Below are 17,205 nucleotides of genomic sequence, written 5' to 3'. Positions count from 1 at the left end.
TGTTATAAGCATTATTTTTATAAAATACAGAATTTACACTTACAGCTTCATCTACTTCTCCTTCTAATGTTTTCATTCCATCTTGATCATCACATGATTCATCCCAAGGTTCTAACTCTTTCTCAATTACTTGACCATTGAATTTACTTATAGCTGAATCAGTGAAATTATCTAAATGAAAAATATATACATAAATTTTAATTCAAAATACAATATATAAAACTCTAAAAACAGTCATTCAAATGAGTATTTTCCATTTTCTAAAAGTAGAAAATTGCCAGTTGAATTATTGAAATTTTTCTTCAAATTTATTGTTTTGAATATTTTTCAAATGTACACAATAGTTGCATATCATTTATTAAACACATACAAGGTGCAGCTATTAAATAACGAGACTGATGCTGCTACAGAAGAAGTACGCATGTCCCAAACGCCAGCGACCGACAGCTGTTTAGCGTGAAGCCTTCTCTTTCAAATGCAGTACCTCTCACTTCTGTACACAAATCCGTATAGCCGTAGCCTTTGTTCACATTAGAGTTATTCTTTTGTTTTGCCCAGAAAAACGTTAAGTGCAACAATAGAGCAACGAATTGTTGTGAAATTTCACATAAAACTTGGAAAAACTGCTACTGAAACTTATAATTTATTGAAAGAAGTGTATGGCAATGAATGTTTATCATGTGCACGTGTTTTTGAGTGGTTTAAGCGTTTTCAAGATGGCTGAGAAGACGTTGAAGATGATTCACGCCTGGGTCGCCCTTCCACATCAAAAATGGATGACAATATCGAAAAAAAAAATCAGTAATCTGGTTCAATCTGACCGTCGGTTAAGTATCCGTGCAATTGCTGAAACCGTAGGAATTGACAAAGAATGCATATGGCAAATTTTACATAACAATTTTAACATGCCAAAATGATGCCTAAAAATCTCACGTTTAAACAACAAAAAGCTCATAAAAATATTTGTACTGACACTTCAAATGCTATTAAAATGACCCAAGCTAATTGAAAAGGATAATAACATATGACAAATTGTGGTTTTTTACTTATTATCCTGAAATGAAGCACCAATTCATGCACTAGAAGAGCCCAACCTCACAGAAAGCCAAAACAGCTTGAATAAGCAAATCAAGATTCAAAGCAATGATGATTGTTTTTTCGATATTCATGAGATTGTGTAATTCACTGGGTTCTTGAAGGTCAAACTATTAATCAACATTACTACCTTCATGTTCTTGCTTAACTCCATGAAAGAATAAGGAAACAATCGACCCAAATTGTGGAAGGACAAGTCATGGATTCTCCACCAAGACAATGCGCTGGCTCATTCTGCATTGTCTGTCAAGAGGTTTCTAGCGAAGTACAGTATCCCAGTGTTAGACCATCTGCCTTATTTGCTGGATCTTGTGCTATGCGACTTGTATCTGTTTCCTAAGATGAAATCTGCATTAAAAGGAACAAGATTTGAGCCTGCTGAAGCTGTGAAAGAGAAAGTGGCACACGTCCTGAAGGAGCTGACAGAAGACTTCTAGCACTGTTTCGAACAATGGAAGATTCACAATGGAAGATTCATATAGAAATAAAGGGGGGTGTATATTAAAGGTGATAATAAGTAAATATGTATGAAACCGAAATAAATGTTTTACAGCATCAGTCTCATTATTTAATAACCATACCTCATATGTAATATGTACAGTACATCATTTACATTATTTATTGTAAGAAAACCTAAACATTACAATATACAGTACTATCTCACAGATAAGACCAGAGCAGTGTATCATAAGGAGATTGCCAAATTATTTGAAGTAAGGCGAATTCAATAGTTTAATCATTCAAAAAGAAAATATTTATATATTTGCATGATAGTAGTACAAGTTACATTGTTTATGTATACAATGTAACTTATTCATAAAAACAATCAATATTGAAATCAACTCAATATCATACTTGATTCAGGTTCGAAGAAAATAGTTTTTTAAAAATACTTAATGAAAGATAAAGAGCATGCACTGAGCAATGTAGTAGTTATAGTCCAGAAAATTTTTGAAAGCAAGAAAATATATTTTAATTGGCAGAACATTGAAAATATGCTTTTATCTATATACAGTAAGATCCTGCTTAATGCTGCCTCGCTTAACACTGATTCGATATAATGCGATCTGCTCAAAGCTTAAAAAAAGCTCAAAATTTACGCTGATTTAAATTATCGCGGCATTTCATTGATTCTTATGTAATATGATTATTTGAGAACATGAACCAATCAGCAAAAGATGGCAAAAAGGTGTACTTTCTTTATATCTATGTTTGTTTGGTGCAATTTTGGAAAAAATATGACATCATGGATGCCATAGGCAATATTGACTTTGCTTGACAAGAATTAACTGATAAATGCATGAACAGAGTGTGGAAGAAGTTATGGCTGAAGGTATCCAAGAATTCTCGATGAGAAGAGCCTATTGCTGTATCGTTAGGTTCACCAAACTCAACCTAATCGATGCAGCAGGAATAGAAGATGTAGACGAGGATATTGAGGAGTTACTGCAGGTTTCTCTCAAAGTCTTAATGATGATGACCTTCAAGAACTGGCAGAAGGAATTCATGTAGAACTGGAAAATAGAGATTCTGAAAATAAAGAACCCAAAAAATTTCTCTACAGATTTCCTTACTAAAAATTTGCTAACAATAATCAAAATTGTCGATAAAATTGTAGCAAATGATCCAGATTTTGAAAAGAGTGCAAAAGCAAAATGGGGCATTTTGGATGCGATCTTCTACCGACATTTGCTTAAGGAAAGAAAAAAGCGACAAATGAAACTTCACAAATTTATTGCAAAAAAACAAAGAATTTGAGAAAAGTCAGGACCTTCATCACAAAAAATAAACTTTACATTTCTGTGTGCATATGTTTGTATTATTTAACATGTTTAATTATGCAAATCAATATAAAAATAACTTAAAGTAAAATTTGTTTATTTTTGGTCACGTGTTCCCCTATCTCTGTAAGGAACCAAAGTCCGAGCTTTATTTTTATTTTACTTTTATTTTGCTTTTATTATATTTTTGTTTGGGGCTTATGTTTAGTTAAAACGAAGGTTTCCTCACCCATCACCCCAGAATGTTCAAAACGAGAAGATAAAAGATTAACCAACTCACCGATGACGAAATGACAGCGCCATAGCTAGCATTGCACTCACGTGCATGCCCGAGCGGCAGAATTGTAAGTCCGCACTGAAGGGGGGGGACACTCCAATAGACTTTTAGGAACTTGCGTAACCTTTAACTAAACATCCCGATAATTGTTAAAGAAATGTTGTAAAAGGTTAACAAAGTATTGTCGAGAAATAAGCTACCAGATAACGAAGAGAAAACAAAAATGTTACATGTAGATATGTAAATGAGGGGAGTGTCTCAATTAGAACTGTGACGTCACCTCAGACTATAAGTACAGTCGCTCAAGTGAAGACAGACGAGATGAGCTCCTGAACCCAAAGCGTTGGTCTGCTGGTAGCAGTGAACAAGGTGTCGAATAGGAAATCCTAGTAGGAGATTGAAGGTTTGATTTTGATGATTTGAAAATAGGAAAGTCTTGAGTAGAAGAAAAGGTTCCGAGTATTAATTGAAGTGATGGTTAGGATTAATAGTTATAAGAGAATTTGTATCTAAGTTAAGAATTGAATTTTGTTTTGTCAGAATTCCAAGGGGAATAGTTTCTAAGTAGAATAAGACTTAAGTTGTTGGGTTGATTTGTGCTTTGATTTTTTATTTAATAAATTTGTTGTTTGTTTATAAAATTTGTACATAGTATTTGTTAGACTTGATTAAACGTTTATTATTGAGATTTTTTTTGTGACTAACTTTGTCCTTAATTTATTTCGGTGCACGCTAAAAGTCCAGGCCTGGCAACTAACAAACGCGAACCCGCATAAAGTACCCGTTAGGTCCCAGCTCTTTAAGAAAAATTCGTTGTAGAGCAACAAACTAAATATAGTACTTTACATCTCTATTTACTCTATGGTAAAATGACCTTATGTAATGCTGTTTCGTTTGGTGCTTTGTTGTCTAGGAACACATCCCCTGCATTAAGCGGGCTCTTACTGTATTTGAAATATGCATTTATAACTGACAAATTTTGGGTCACAGGACCTGATTTCCATTTTTCTACTTATTTTAAGGAATATCAAGCAAAACTTAAATATTGCACTTGCATAAAAATCTAAGCTCTACTCTTTACACAAAACATATTAAATTGTGAGAAAATTGCATTCACTTAATCTTTACATAAAATTTATATATAGAGAACAGAATAAATATTTTTGTCCATTTCTTATATATATAAACCAATACAAAATGCTTTTTTAAGATTTATAAAATTTTATAATTCTTCTTTTAAAATAAAAATAGAAAATTTATATTATTTATAGCTTTAAAAATTAATTTTACTATAGAATTTAAAAAATATAATAGATTCTCGCTAATCTGGCATCTCAAATATCAGCAAACTTTCCAGTGCAACTACAGTAATACCCCGACTTACGCGAACTTGGAGTTACGCGATTTTCAAATCTCGTCGATTCATCTTTTGTTTGAGCGCCATGCAACCCTTGATTACTCACTCCTCCCACACTATTGTTCAGCTTACATGTTCGGGTGTGTCGCGCGGAATCCACACATAGCTACAATTTATTTTGTGTTATTTATTTCTGTGTTTGTTATATCTACGGAGACTTGAGAGACTCTACTATGTCATCCAAATGAAGTAGAACTGATTCTTCTGCATCAAACAAGAAAAGAATAACTTTATCTTTGGAATGTAAAGTTAACATTGGCTATGTTTGTAAAATCGAACGAGTTAAGCGAGAATGAAGTCATCGTTATTCCTATTTCGTTAGACTTTTCGAACGATTCGTTACTAACGCGTTTAACTCGTTTGACTTTACGAACGTACCCATTATTAAAGACTTCGATACAAAATTGAAAATTTGTCAATTGGCAAAGAAGTTTGATCTACCGGAATTGTCGGTCAGAACAATTATAAAAGGCAAAGAAAAAATTCTCGAAGCTGTGAAAAATGCTCAATCTTTAAATTCAAGCATCATTCGTAAACGTCACAGTATTATCGCTGAGATGGAAACAATGTTAAAATTATGGCGTGATAATCGAGTAAATGTGAAAATTGTAAAATAATATAGGCCTAATTTGTTATACATATGTATTATCTAAGATTTTATTAAACATGTTTTTCTAAATTATTGTTTTCTTTAGTCTCCGGCCCCAATTAAAAATTATTTGTATGTATTTATATGCGAAATTATACTCCGACTTACGTGGTTACCGCTCGGTCCCACCTATCGCGTAAGTTCGGGGTATTACTGTACCTACATGCTTCTGTTTCCATAAAAATAAATTGTTAGTCATCACACACCCTGCTTTATTTACTTGAATTTCATTTCTGTATATGGAAATGCATTTTGTATGCTCTATTACTTGCCCATCTGCCTCCATAAAGAATCAATACTGAACGGCTGACACTTCAAATCATTCATTGCCTTTAGATAGGCTTTAGTCATATATGCTATTTATTAAAATAGAAGGAATAAGATAAATAATCAAATTGCCTTATATTTACAGGGTGGCTGCTTTATATTTATAGTTTACATATATTTAATATGGCAATCTTGTCATAATATGCTGCAATTGCTACTATCCATCCAAGGACAATAAAAACAAAATTGGAGACTATAAAAATGCCTTTAAGTGGCAGTTGAAGCATATTATGACAAGATTGTCATATTAAATATATGTAAACTATTTTAAAATATATGCTATTTGTTAAATTTAAATTAAGTGAACAACTAGTTTTAGAAGTTTACCTTTATTTGCATAGTCAAGATCCAAATTTGTAGCAGAGAGTATCACAATGTCTTTTAGTTTAAATATCAACTTTTCAGTAACAGAATCAGGAGAATTCATTGATGTCAATAAATTAGTGACTGAAGGATTAGCATCTGTTGCAGATATATTTTTTTTCTCTATTTTCTGAACCATCTCCAAGACGAAATCCAGCTAAAATAATTATTATTTCAAATTTTACTTCATTTTATAACTTTAAATTATACAATATATCAATAAATAGTTTAAAGTAAAATTTTATGTTGTAATAAAAAACTTAAGGGTAAACTTAGCACATGGTTCTCACATGACATTTATTTTATTTAAGCTATACGAAAAATAAGGGCAATGAAACAAATTTAAATTAATTTATTGTACAAATTTATTTTTTTAACATTTTGCTTAACAGCTTTTATTTGCTTTTATTGCTTATTAGCTTTTATTTTACTACTTATTTATTACTGGTGTGAAATTTTAAAAAATAAACTGTAAACACATATATACAACCTTCATCCAGCAGTGGACTGATAATGGTTGATCATGACAAAATATATTTACATATTATTACATATTTAAAAACATACAATGTATATTTCTTCTTCACTTTAAAACTATTAAAAAATTCTATATAATTTTAATTGATTAAATCAATTTATGAGAAAAATTATCTATGTATTACATGAAATGATACAAAGACATGCTAAAAAAAAATTCTATTTAAACTATTAACCTTCTCCTAGATTTTGACATAAAAATAGATCTTCAATTCAAAATATTTAGTTCAATTCTTGGACATTTAATGTCATTTCTTAATAACAAAATTAAATAATAATTTTAATTATCTTACAGAGATTCAGAGTATGAGTATATTCTCTTACTTCTTTCTTAATTCATAAATCAAAATTTTGATACAATATTCTGTTCTGAATTTCAATTGTATGACTTGCAGCAACTCAAGTAACTATGCTATTTTTGACATTATTTATTTTCTCACTAGTATAAATACATTTTGAATCACAATTCATGGGTGTTCACTTGATACAAACACCCATGATTTGAATCACTAAATATTGTGATTGAAAATTCATTTATACTAGTGATAAAATAAATAATGTCAAAAATAGCATAATTACTTGAGTTTCTGCAAGTCATACAATTGAAATTCAGAACAGAATATTGTACCAAAATTTTGGTTTATGAATTAAGAAAGAATTAAGAGAATGAATAATAATTTTTACTTCAACAAGAGGTAATAATTTAATTCATGGACAGGAATGAAAAATTATCTTAAATGTCATCTTTAGAATCTTTTGGTCATTTGTCCTTCTGAAAATGCTCTCCCCTCAACTCCACAATTTTCACCAGTGTTGTATCCATACATTAAAAGCATCTTGAAAACTATTTTTGACATGTGCAAAGTGTTGTTGCTAATACTGTGCAACCAATGATCACTGCCATAGATGCCAAGGTTCTGCCACATCTGTCATACTCCCTGGACTTGGCATCTTCAAGATTTTTTTTCCTCTGAGAAGGAAAATCTAAAGACATCTTTGAAAGGGAAACATTTATGACAAAGCTTGCAGAGTCATAACAAGAACACTTTACGTCAGTGCGTGTGGTGACATTTGATGATAGGGAAGCTGTGCCGTCCCTGGATAGAATCATTGGAAGCGTTATACGATATTTTGAGGTGTAGCATTTACCAGCTAAACTGCATGAGGTTGGTGCTCTGTAAAGTATATGCACAAATACATATAATATGGTTGCTTTACACGATTCAGATATTTTTGTCACGGAAGGCTATCCTGTATTCGACAATACAGTGCTTCTATTGAAAATATGCATATACAAATTTACATTCAAATATATAATAGCAATCTTATCATTTTTTTTCAAATATAGTATAGAAATTTGTAATAAGATACATAATGAGGTTACAATAAAATATTAATTTTAATAACAACCCACGAAAAACCTTTTTAACGAGTGTTATGTCACTATTAAATTCCACAAGTACTTTCGACCTCCACCGAGGTCTGCTTCAGGTGGTGACTGGCCGTGTTTCGACCCGACCGTCGTAACGATGTTGCCAACGATGTAAATAAATAAACGTGCGCGTCGGGTTTCACCCCTCCGACCGCTGTTGCTCGAACTCCTCGAATAAATACTTCCACGCCTGTGCAAGTGTTTCCCCATCCCTGTAGTTGATGCANTCCGTCACCTGGAGACCTGGGAGATTCACAAAGCTATCATGGGGGGCAACTGCATCAACTACAGGGATGGGGAAACACTTGCACAGGCGTGGAAGTATTTATTCGAGGAGTTCGAGCAACGGCGGTCGGAGGGGTGAAACCCGACGCGCACGTTTATTTATTTACATCGTTGGCAACATCGTTACGACGGTCGGGTCGAAACACGGCCAGTCACCACCTGAAGCAGACCTCGGTGGAGGTCGAAAGTACTTGTGGAATTTAATAGTGACATAACACTCGTTAAAAAGGTTTTTCGTGGGTTGTTATTAGAAAACACAGTGTTAAGTTGTTAGAAGTTGTTTATTCTTATTAATTTTAATTGATTCAAAATTAAAATATGAAACTAATCGCACAATATGTTTTTATATTTTAGAAAATAGAAGGAAAGTGGAGCTTTCACAACTTCCATGGATGGTATGCATGACTTCCAAGACATTTTTAACGTATGGGTATAATGTTGATGAAAGTGAGAGATTCAAATTTTGAGAAATAGTGGAAGATTCCAAAGATGACATTTAAAATAGATTTTCATTCCTATACAGTAGAGCATCATTTATCCGAAAGCATTCCAGTCGGCAAATTTAAATTTTCGCTAGTGCTGTGGCGCTGCAATCTTTGGCTATATCTTGGCTACTCCAATATTTTTTTTGTTGGTATGTGTGTTTTAGCTGGCAGTACTAGCACTTTCGTGTAGTGTTTTTCTGAGGACTCTGTGTCGTGCTGAATCAAACGTTTTTGATACTAGATTAACTTCTAAAGTATAATTTTTTTTGTTTTTATATTTTTCAATATATATATTTTGTTTGTAAAAAATAAAGAAGTAATTTTTAACGATACAATAGCCACAATAATAAAAATAATTAGCGTTGAAAGCGCTTGTCGGTCTGACGACAGTCATTGGTAATTAACGCCTGTATGATAAAAAGTTTATTATAACAATAGCCACAATTATTATTTTAAAAAGTTTATGTTAGGCTTAACATTGACGAAAATTCAACGCAAAGCGACACGCAACAGAGAAAAATTTCAACACAGGATAGGTTAATATATTTTTTCGCACATAATCGGTTATCCGAAAAATAAGTTATCCAAACAACCCCGGTCCCCAATTGGTTCGGATAAAAGACGCTCTACTGTATATGAATGAAATAATCAATACTTGTACTTTTTAAAATCAAAAATTAAATTACTTTTGGAAATTAATTCTCATAAAAGTTTTTATCATATAAATTTCAATATTAAATAACAAAGTTTGCATAATTTAACAATATTCCACTCTAAACTGAGTTACAAATTTTAATATCTTTTCTAAAATATCAAATTTAATTTATTCTGTAAATACTTAAAAAAGTAGAAAAGAGATATTCATTATAAAAGTTTATCTAGAAAAACATTTTAAATATCTATTCAAAGCTTGTTTATTTTGTAATCAAATAACATTTTGAAACAATGTTATTTGATTACTCAATGTTATTTGATTACTCAAATAACATTGAGTAATCAAACAAAAACAGAATTCATGAAAAATAGAACAAGGAGAGTTCCAAGTAAGACATTTAGTCAGGCTTGGTAATGCTATGCATTAGCCATGCTTGTTACACTGCCAATTTAAATATTAGCTAAAAAGACAAACACAGAAGTATAAAACTATTTATGTCTAAATTTTCAAAATAAATAATAATATTTACCAAAATAAACTTATCTAAAGAAGTTACAATATATGTATATAGCCTTTTAAATTTTTCATTTAACTTTGAAATAATATTGTATTTGATCTAAAAACCAGAATTAACAATGTTGAATAAATCATTTTTCTTGTTCTACTATTAAAATTTTTAATAAAAGAATTAATTTATGTAACAATTTAAGATGTCAATTTTATATTTTATAGATTGCTAAAATTATCTCTATTCATTAGCTTATTTTTTATTTTAATATTAAAATATACAATATTTTCAAAAAATAATTTCTTTTTCTTACATTAATAAATGACTTTTTGAAAATAATTTTCAAAAAATTGAAATTAACTTTAATACACTATTATAGATTTAATTTCAAAAAATAATTTAAGTCATTTAAAAAATTCAGTACTAAATTAAAATCATTTAATTAAAATAATTACTTGATTGGAAAATGTTCTAAACACTCCTTCATAACACATTCCATTTTTAACTTGAACTTGAACTAGACATCCCTATATTAAAAAAAAAATTTATTATTATATAATCTTTTATTAATTTACATGAAAATATTCTTAATTTTTGAATATATTAAATCTAATATAAACCAAATATTGATGGTTTTTAAAATATCTTGCCATTCTTCACCAGCTGTTTAACATGTTTTGAGAAATAAATGCAAAAGAAAATTAGAAAATTTGAAGTTTGAAAACTGCATAGTCTACTTATTACAGTCAAATGATTTCCTTATCCTAAAAGGTACAGTACATATTGATACTTAGATCATTATGTATCTCTTAGAATAACATCATCATACAAGGTCTGTTCAAAAAGTATCGGACCTTATTTTTTTCCGCGTAAACCAATGCTGCGAGAGAGTCCTCCTTCGGTGGAGTTGTGGAGGGGACAGTCATGCACAGCCCTGAATTTTTTCCCGCCTGCAGAAAGCGTCAGTCGTTGGCAATCGGCGTATGAGTGAGGTCATGTAGTGCGCTCTCGTCGGATTTCACTAAGCTGGAAAATGACTGAACAACGTGAGCAGCGATATTACATCAAATTTTGCCAAAAACCTTGGCGATACCCGAGTGTAAACCATTCGCAAGATTCAGCAGGCTTTCGGGGACGATCCTCGAGGCCAAAAAAAGCGCGGCAGGTCCGCAGCAATATCAAAGGTCATGTTGACAGTTTTTTCGACTCTCGTGGGGTGGTGTGTCGTGAGTACGCACCACAAGGCCAAACCATCGCAAAGGAGTACTACCAGGAGGTCCTTCGTCGTCTTTCCGATACAGTGCGACGCAAACGACCGGATCTGTGGTCGATCAAAACTTGGCAGCTCCATCGTGATAACGCATCCGCCCATTCTGCGCATCTGATTCGGGCTTTCGTCGCCAAACACAATACTCCTGTGGTTCGTCACGCTCCGTACTCTCTCCACATGGCTCCGTGTGACCTTTGGCTATTTCTCAAGCTGAAAATGCCGCTAAAAGGAACCCAAATTTAGTCGAGAGAAGACATCATGCGAAATGCGACGGACCGGCTGATAACCATTCCAAAAGATGCGTTCCAGCAGTGTTTCCAGCAATGGCAGGAACGCTGGGAGAAGTGTATACATTACCAAGGAGACTACTTTGAAGGGGATTAGGGTTTTGTACCTCAAAGTCAATAAATTTATTTTTGCCGACCAAAGGTCCGATACTTTTTGAACAGACCTTGTATAATCAAAGATATGCACCTGCTACGAAATGTCTTATTTATATTTTTTCAAAAATACAAACTTATGGTCATATGCTCGAAATTATTAATTTTTATTAAATTAATGTTAATTATTTTGTCTTTCATCAACATGAAAGATTAAAAAGAAATAAATATAAATAATTGTAATATACAGATAGCAAAATATTAATCTGTACATTCTATAGAGAAGGATAGGATCAATGACCATACTTTATTATTTATACATAGTAAACAAATATACAATTAACCTTACATTAACAAATTTAGAGTTTATCACTAAAAATAGTTTTGAGAACTTTTCTTCTGTATCTTTAAATTCTTCAACGTTAAACAAAAAATCAAATGGTTACAAACCAAACAAAAAACTGATGTTGAGGATGTGCTTTCTCAGAATCAGTTTGTAACCATTTGAAGGATTTTGATAATAAACTCTATGTTTATATTAATAAAANAAGAAGTAATTTTTAACGATACAATAGCCACAATAATAAAAATAATTAGCGTTGAAAGCGCTTGTCGGTCTGACGACAGTCATTGGTAATTAACGCCTGTATGATAAAAAGTTTATTATAACAATAGCCACAATTATTATTTTAAAAAGTTTATGTTAGGCTTAACATTGACGAAAATTCAACGCAAAGCGACACGCAACAGAGAAAAATTTCAACACAGGATAGGTTAATATATTTTTTCGCACATAATCGGTTATCCGAAAAATAAGTTATCCAAACAACCCCGGTCCCCAATTGGTTCGGATAAAAGACGCTCTACTGTATATGAATGAAATAATCAATACTTGTACTTTTTAAAATCAAAATTACTGATAAATTAATGAACAAAATTAAAAATTTCATTAAAAATTTATATGTAACATAAAGGCTGATATCATATAACAAATCATTCTATTGTCTTTCTATCTTATGTAAAAAGTGAATTGAAGTTATCAAATTATATTATTACAATAAAACATGCATGTGTAAAATTTACATAATGTAAATCAAGAGATGATATTTAAGAATTGTTAAAACAAGTTTTGTTCAAGTCATGTTCATTAGCTGAAAGTTGCCATAGTCATAAGCTCATTATTTATACTGAAATTTTTTCATAGTTATATTAAAAGAATGAACTATAGGGAATTTATTATGGGAACCAAATGAGTCAAACAATTTCAGGAAGTAGTAATGTCATTTAGTGACAAAAAGAGAAATGATAGTAACTGAATGACATGACGGAAAACAGTGATTTATCATGTCTTCACTAGAATTTAATACAGCAATAATATTGATGAACAGTCAGTGTTCAGACAATCATCAAAAAATTAACCAGTGTTTAATTTTAGATTTTGATATATGATATTAGATATTTAGATGCAAAATCCAAAGTTTTTTCATATTTCTAACTATAAACAATCTGATGTTTGATATTTGAAAATATGAAAAAAATAAACCCTAATTTTTCAAGATTGCCAATGACAAAACATTCCAATTCTCATTTCATCTATCAATTTCATCATATCATTATATTTCATTTATCCTCTGAGGCCATGTTTTGTTAAACCATTGACTTTTGCCACTTAAGGAGGCTATAAAAACCTGCTTACCATGAAGAATGTGTACTATTTAGTATTCTAGTATTTATTTTCAATAGTAGTCTTCTATATTTCTTTGATATAATTTAAAACAATTTAAACGAAATATAAATGTTGAATAAATCAAAATCATCATCAGAATGAGATATATTACTTAGCATTATTCATCTGTACAGTCATCAGGTTTTAATATTTCATTCATTTATTTATTTATTTGATACATCTAGGCCAGTTTCAATGTCAGCCTTAATGAAAATTTACTACAGGAAACTGATTAACATAGATATAAATGTATAGAACACTTCTATACAGATCAGCAAAAAATTTTCAGTTTAATTAAACTTGATTTAGTTTTTTTACTTTCCCAAGAGATCATCATTGGATTTACTTTGCTGATTAGTATAAAAATGTTATGCATTTGTTCATAAAAAAATTATAAAAATTTAGAGGCTCAAGCATAACACAAAATAAGTCATTTACTCAATGCTGAAAAAATTACAATAATTTTTTAATCAGTTTATTATAATCAATACAATGATTATAATAATTACATAAACATATGCTATCTAGTCTTGTCATATATGTCTACATTGCTATCAATCAAAGCAAGGCCACAAAGAGAACTTGACAAAGAAAACTTAACTATATTTTTATTCATACTTTTCAGTTAATTTACTAGATGTTATTTTTCTACTATTGTTTATTAACCCTTTATCTAACACACTGAACAAAACACAATATGGTTACAATATCAGACACAACAAAACAACACTGTTCACATAATCACACCTGATATATATACACTGACAATATCAAACTTTATGCATACACATCATCTCTTACAAATTACAGACATATACTCAAATAATATAAAAATGGAGTTTGGTCTAGACCAGAGCTTCTTAAACTTTTTTTACTCACGACCCCATTTATGATTGTGATTTTTTTCGCGACCCCCCCCAAATATAAAATAAAGATATACAAATTTGCAAAAACAATAATGGTGTACTACCACAGTTCACTCTTGTGTTACAATGGAACAAAGACAACTAAATACACTGAAAAGCGACAACACTACACTAGTTCACACTACAATCAGTGTTGCTGAGTCATTGTCTCGCTGAAGTAACACAAAGCGCAACTCACGAACCTATGGCACAAAGCGTGCCATTTTCAAACTCTCACAAATTATTTTCAATATTTTGCATTAAAATCTCGCGACCCCAAGATTTCTTTAAGCGACCCCAAATGGGGTCGCGACCCATACTTTAAGAAGCCCTGGTCTAGACAAATGCAAAACACTACACATTGAAAAAGGAATATGAGGAAAGGAGACTTTTATACTCAGAAGTAGAGTTATTATTGAGTTAATTATTGAGAAACATGATCACCTATATGTTATAAATGAATTGGAAGACCAAATGATGCTTTAGGCAGAAACTACTAACGAAAACCTATTAAAGTGGCACCAAAGATATGGGCACATAAACTTTAATGATCTAAGAAAAATGAAAATGGAACAACTAGTCGAAGGTGTGAACCTTTGACCATTTAAGAAGTCACATCATCGAGAGAAAGAGATTTTGAGTTTAGTGCATTCCGATATAAGTGGCCTGATGAAAACTGTCTCATTAGGAGATGCAAAATACTTTGAAAGATTTATTGATGACTGTACACACTATATGGAAACTATAATGCTAAAAAGTCGTTCAGATATTCTCCAAGCGTTCAAATCTTATAAACGAAGAGTCGAAAAACAAACAGGTCATCAAATCAAAAAGCTACATAACGATAACGGTAGAGAATATTTATCAAACAAATTAAACAAATTCCTCGAAGAAGAAGGAATCGTATGACAACTAAGTGTCGAGTATACCCCACAACAAAATGGTGTACCAGAACGTGCAAATCGGACACTTGTCGAAATGGCGAGGTGCATAATGCTGCACGCAGGTCTACCTCAGTCACTATGGGCAGAAGCAATTAATACAGCCACATTTCTATGAAACAGAAGTGCGACAAAAGCCCTCAATGGAAAAACACCAAATGAGCTATGGTTTAAGCATAAACCTTATGTTGGTTTCTTTAAAATTATCAGAAGTAAAGCTATAGCACTGGACAAGACTCGAAAATGCGGAAAATTTTATCCAAAAGGTTATGAGTACATGTTGGTCGGATACTCAAATGAGTCAAAAGCTTATCAACTCTGGAAACCAGCCACTAAGACTGTCATCATAGCACGACATGAGATTTGTTGAAACAATCCACACACTTTTCTGAAGAGTATCTCCACTGAGCCAGATTTTTCTTCTGAAACACCAAACAACATGTGTATAATGCTGCTAAATCAGATGACAGAGATGAACAGTGAGGACGATACAAAACTAGATGAAAAGTCCGATAGTGAGTCTAACGTGGACGAATATCTAGAAGAAGAACAATGAGAAATTCAAGAGGAGAGTTGCATGGGCCAATGAAAATGAGGTTGTCCAAAAATTCAAAGAACGGGAGAACACAAAAGACTGAAAAAAGTTTATCAAGTTGTCAAAGGCAAAATTCTAGACTCCAAACATATATCTGAAGCATTAAATCAAGACAATAGATTCGTGAAAATATTAAAATTAAATTGAAATAATTGATATCTATATAAATATTATAAAGAGGTAATGTTTGTAAGTATGTATGTAAGTTTGTTTGCAGCAGGTAATCTCCAAAACTACTCATCAGATTTCAAAAATTCTTTCACCAATATTTAGAATGGAACCTCAGGGTGGACATAGGCTTTATATTATTCCGATAAACATTCATATAAATTAAAAGATATAATCTAGATTAAGGCTTTTATGTCCAACATATGGCGCTACAAGTATGGCACACTAAGTTTGCTTTTCCGTGAGGCATTATGCTTTTCTGTGAAAATGAACTAAAGCAGATCATCATCTATCTATCTACATAAATAAAAATGTAATGTTCGTTTGTTCCTACTGATTCCTTTGAAATTTTGACACAACGCCACATTCGAATACGCACGTGTTTTTATATAATGTACATGTCGAAATTTCCCCCGCTGAAGGGAGATGGTTAGGATTAAGGCTTACCGTAAAGAACTCTGCTTCTATTTATACTATTTCAGATTCGTTTTTTTTTTTTTACGTTTTTGATTGCGTTTTAATAGGGTACGTCAACAGAATGTATACTAAGAAGAAATTTTTCGAAAAATTTCCCCCCATGGGGGAAGTGTTATACATTTATAATAGATACATTTTGAGCCACAACAACGCGTGGCGGGGTCTGCTAGTTTGTTATATATATAGCACACAGTGATAGAGGAGTGTGAAAGAAAGTAAAAATGTAATCCCTGTGTGACAAGACATATTTTGTACTAGCTTTTGCCCGCGGCTTCGCTCGCGTTAAGAAGTATTATTATTAATTAGGTATAGTTTTAAAAGTTATAGCTTTACTTTTGTTTAGCGTGTGTAAAAAATTAGGGCCTACGAAACTTCTTTGTACACAATATTCTTAACTAATCTGTCATTAGGCGCTAAAACTATCAAGCTATTAAACTTATCAAAAATATTAAACTATCAAAACCTATACTTAAACCGAACGAAAACAAAACAAATGCCAAATACAAAGCAGAGTCTATAACCAAAACTACTAAACCGAAACAAAGCAAATGCAATCCAAAATATGCCAAGAAAAGAACAGCCAAAATCGTCAAATATAATCCGCTAGAAATATTTAGGTATAGTATGTACTATTAGATACGGCGGCCACTCATCATCGGGTATATGTAACTCAGTGAAAACACAACGATAGCGCGTTTTAAAATACTACTAACGCCATCTATTGTCAACATTTAGAACTAAAAATTATTTTGTTCGTCTTAATTTATTCGTTCCATTAGGTACTGATAGGTTCAAACTAATACATTTACATCCTCCATCATCCCTTATTTTATCCCCATGGGGGTTGAATTTATCAAAATCCTATTTAAGCGGACGTCTTCATCATAGTAGCTCCAATCTTTAATTTCAGTTCAATCAGTCGAAAATCTAAG

The 17,205-nt window shown here is 31.7% G+C and overlaps 1 protein-coding gene across 1 annotated transcript in view; it reads right to left on the bottom strand.

Moving 5' to 3' along the window:
* The window catches only part of LOC111614231 (ataxin-2-like), a 57,948-nt gene that overhangs the window by 13,995 nt on the left and 26,748 nt on the right, over positions 1–17,205 (bottom strand). The window contains exons 3-5 of the mRNA XM_023355612.1: positions 10,267–10,338; positions 5,874–6,066; positions 44–171 (exon numbers count right to left, since the gene is read on the bottom strand). Coding sequence (XP_023211380.1) covers positions 44–171; positions 5,874–6,066; positions 10,267–10,338 — 393 coding nt within the window. The remainder of the gene's footprint in view (positions 1–43; positions 172–5,873; positions 6,067–10,266; positions 10,339–17,205) is intronic.

The sequence above is a fragment of the Centruroides sculpturatus genome, unplaced genomic scaffold (assembly GCF_000671375.1).
Source record: "Centruroides sculpturatus isolate CEXI.00-Female unplaced genomic scaffold, Cexi_2.0 scaffold2060, whole genome shotgun sequence".
NCBI lineage: Eukaryota > Metazoa > Arthropoda > Arachnida > Scorpiones > Buthidae > Centruroides > Centruroides sculpturatus.
The sequence above is the reverse complement of the archived record's forward strand: the minus strand, read 5'-3'. Positions and strand labels throughout refer to the sequence as shown.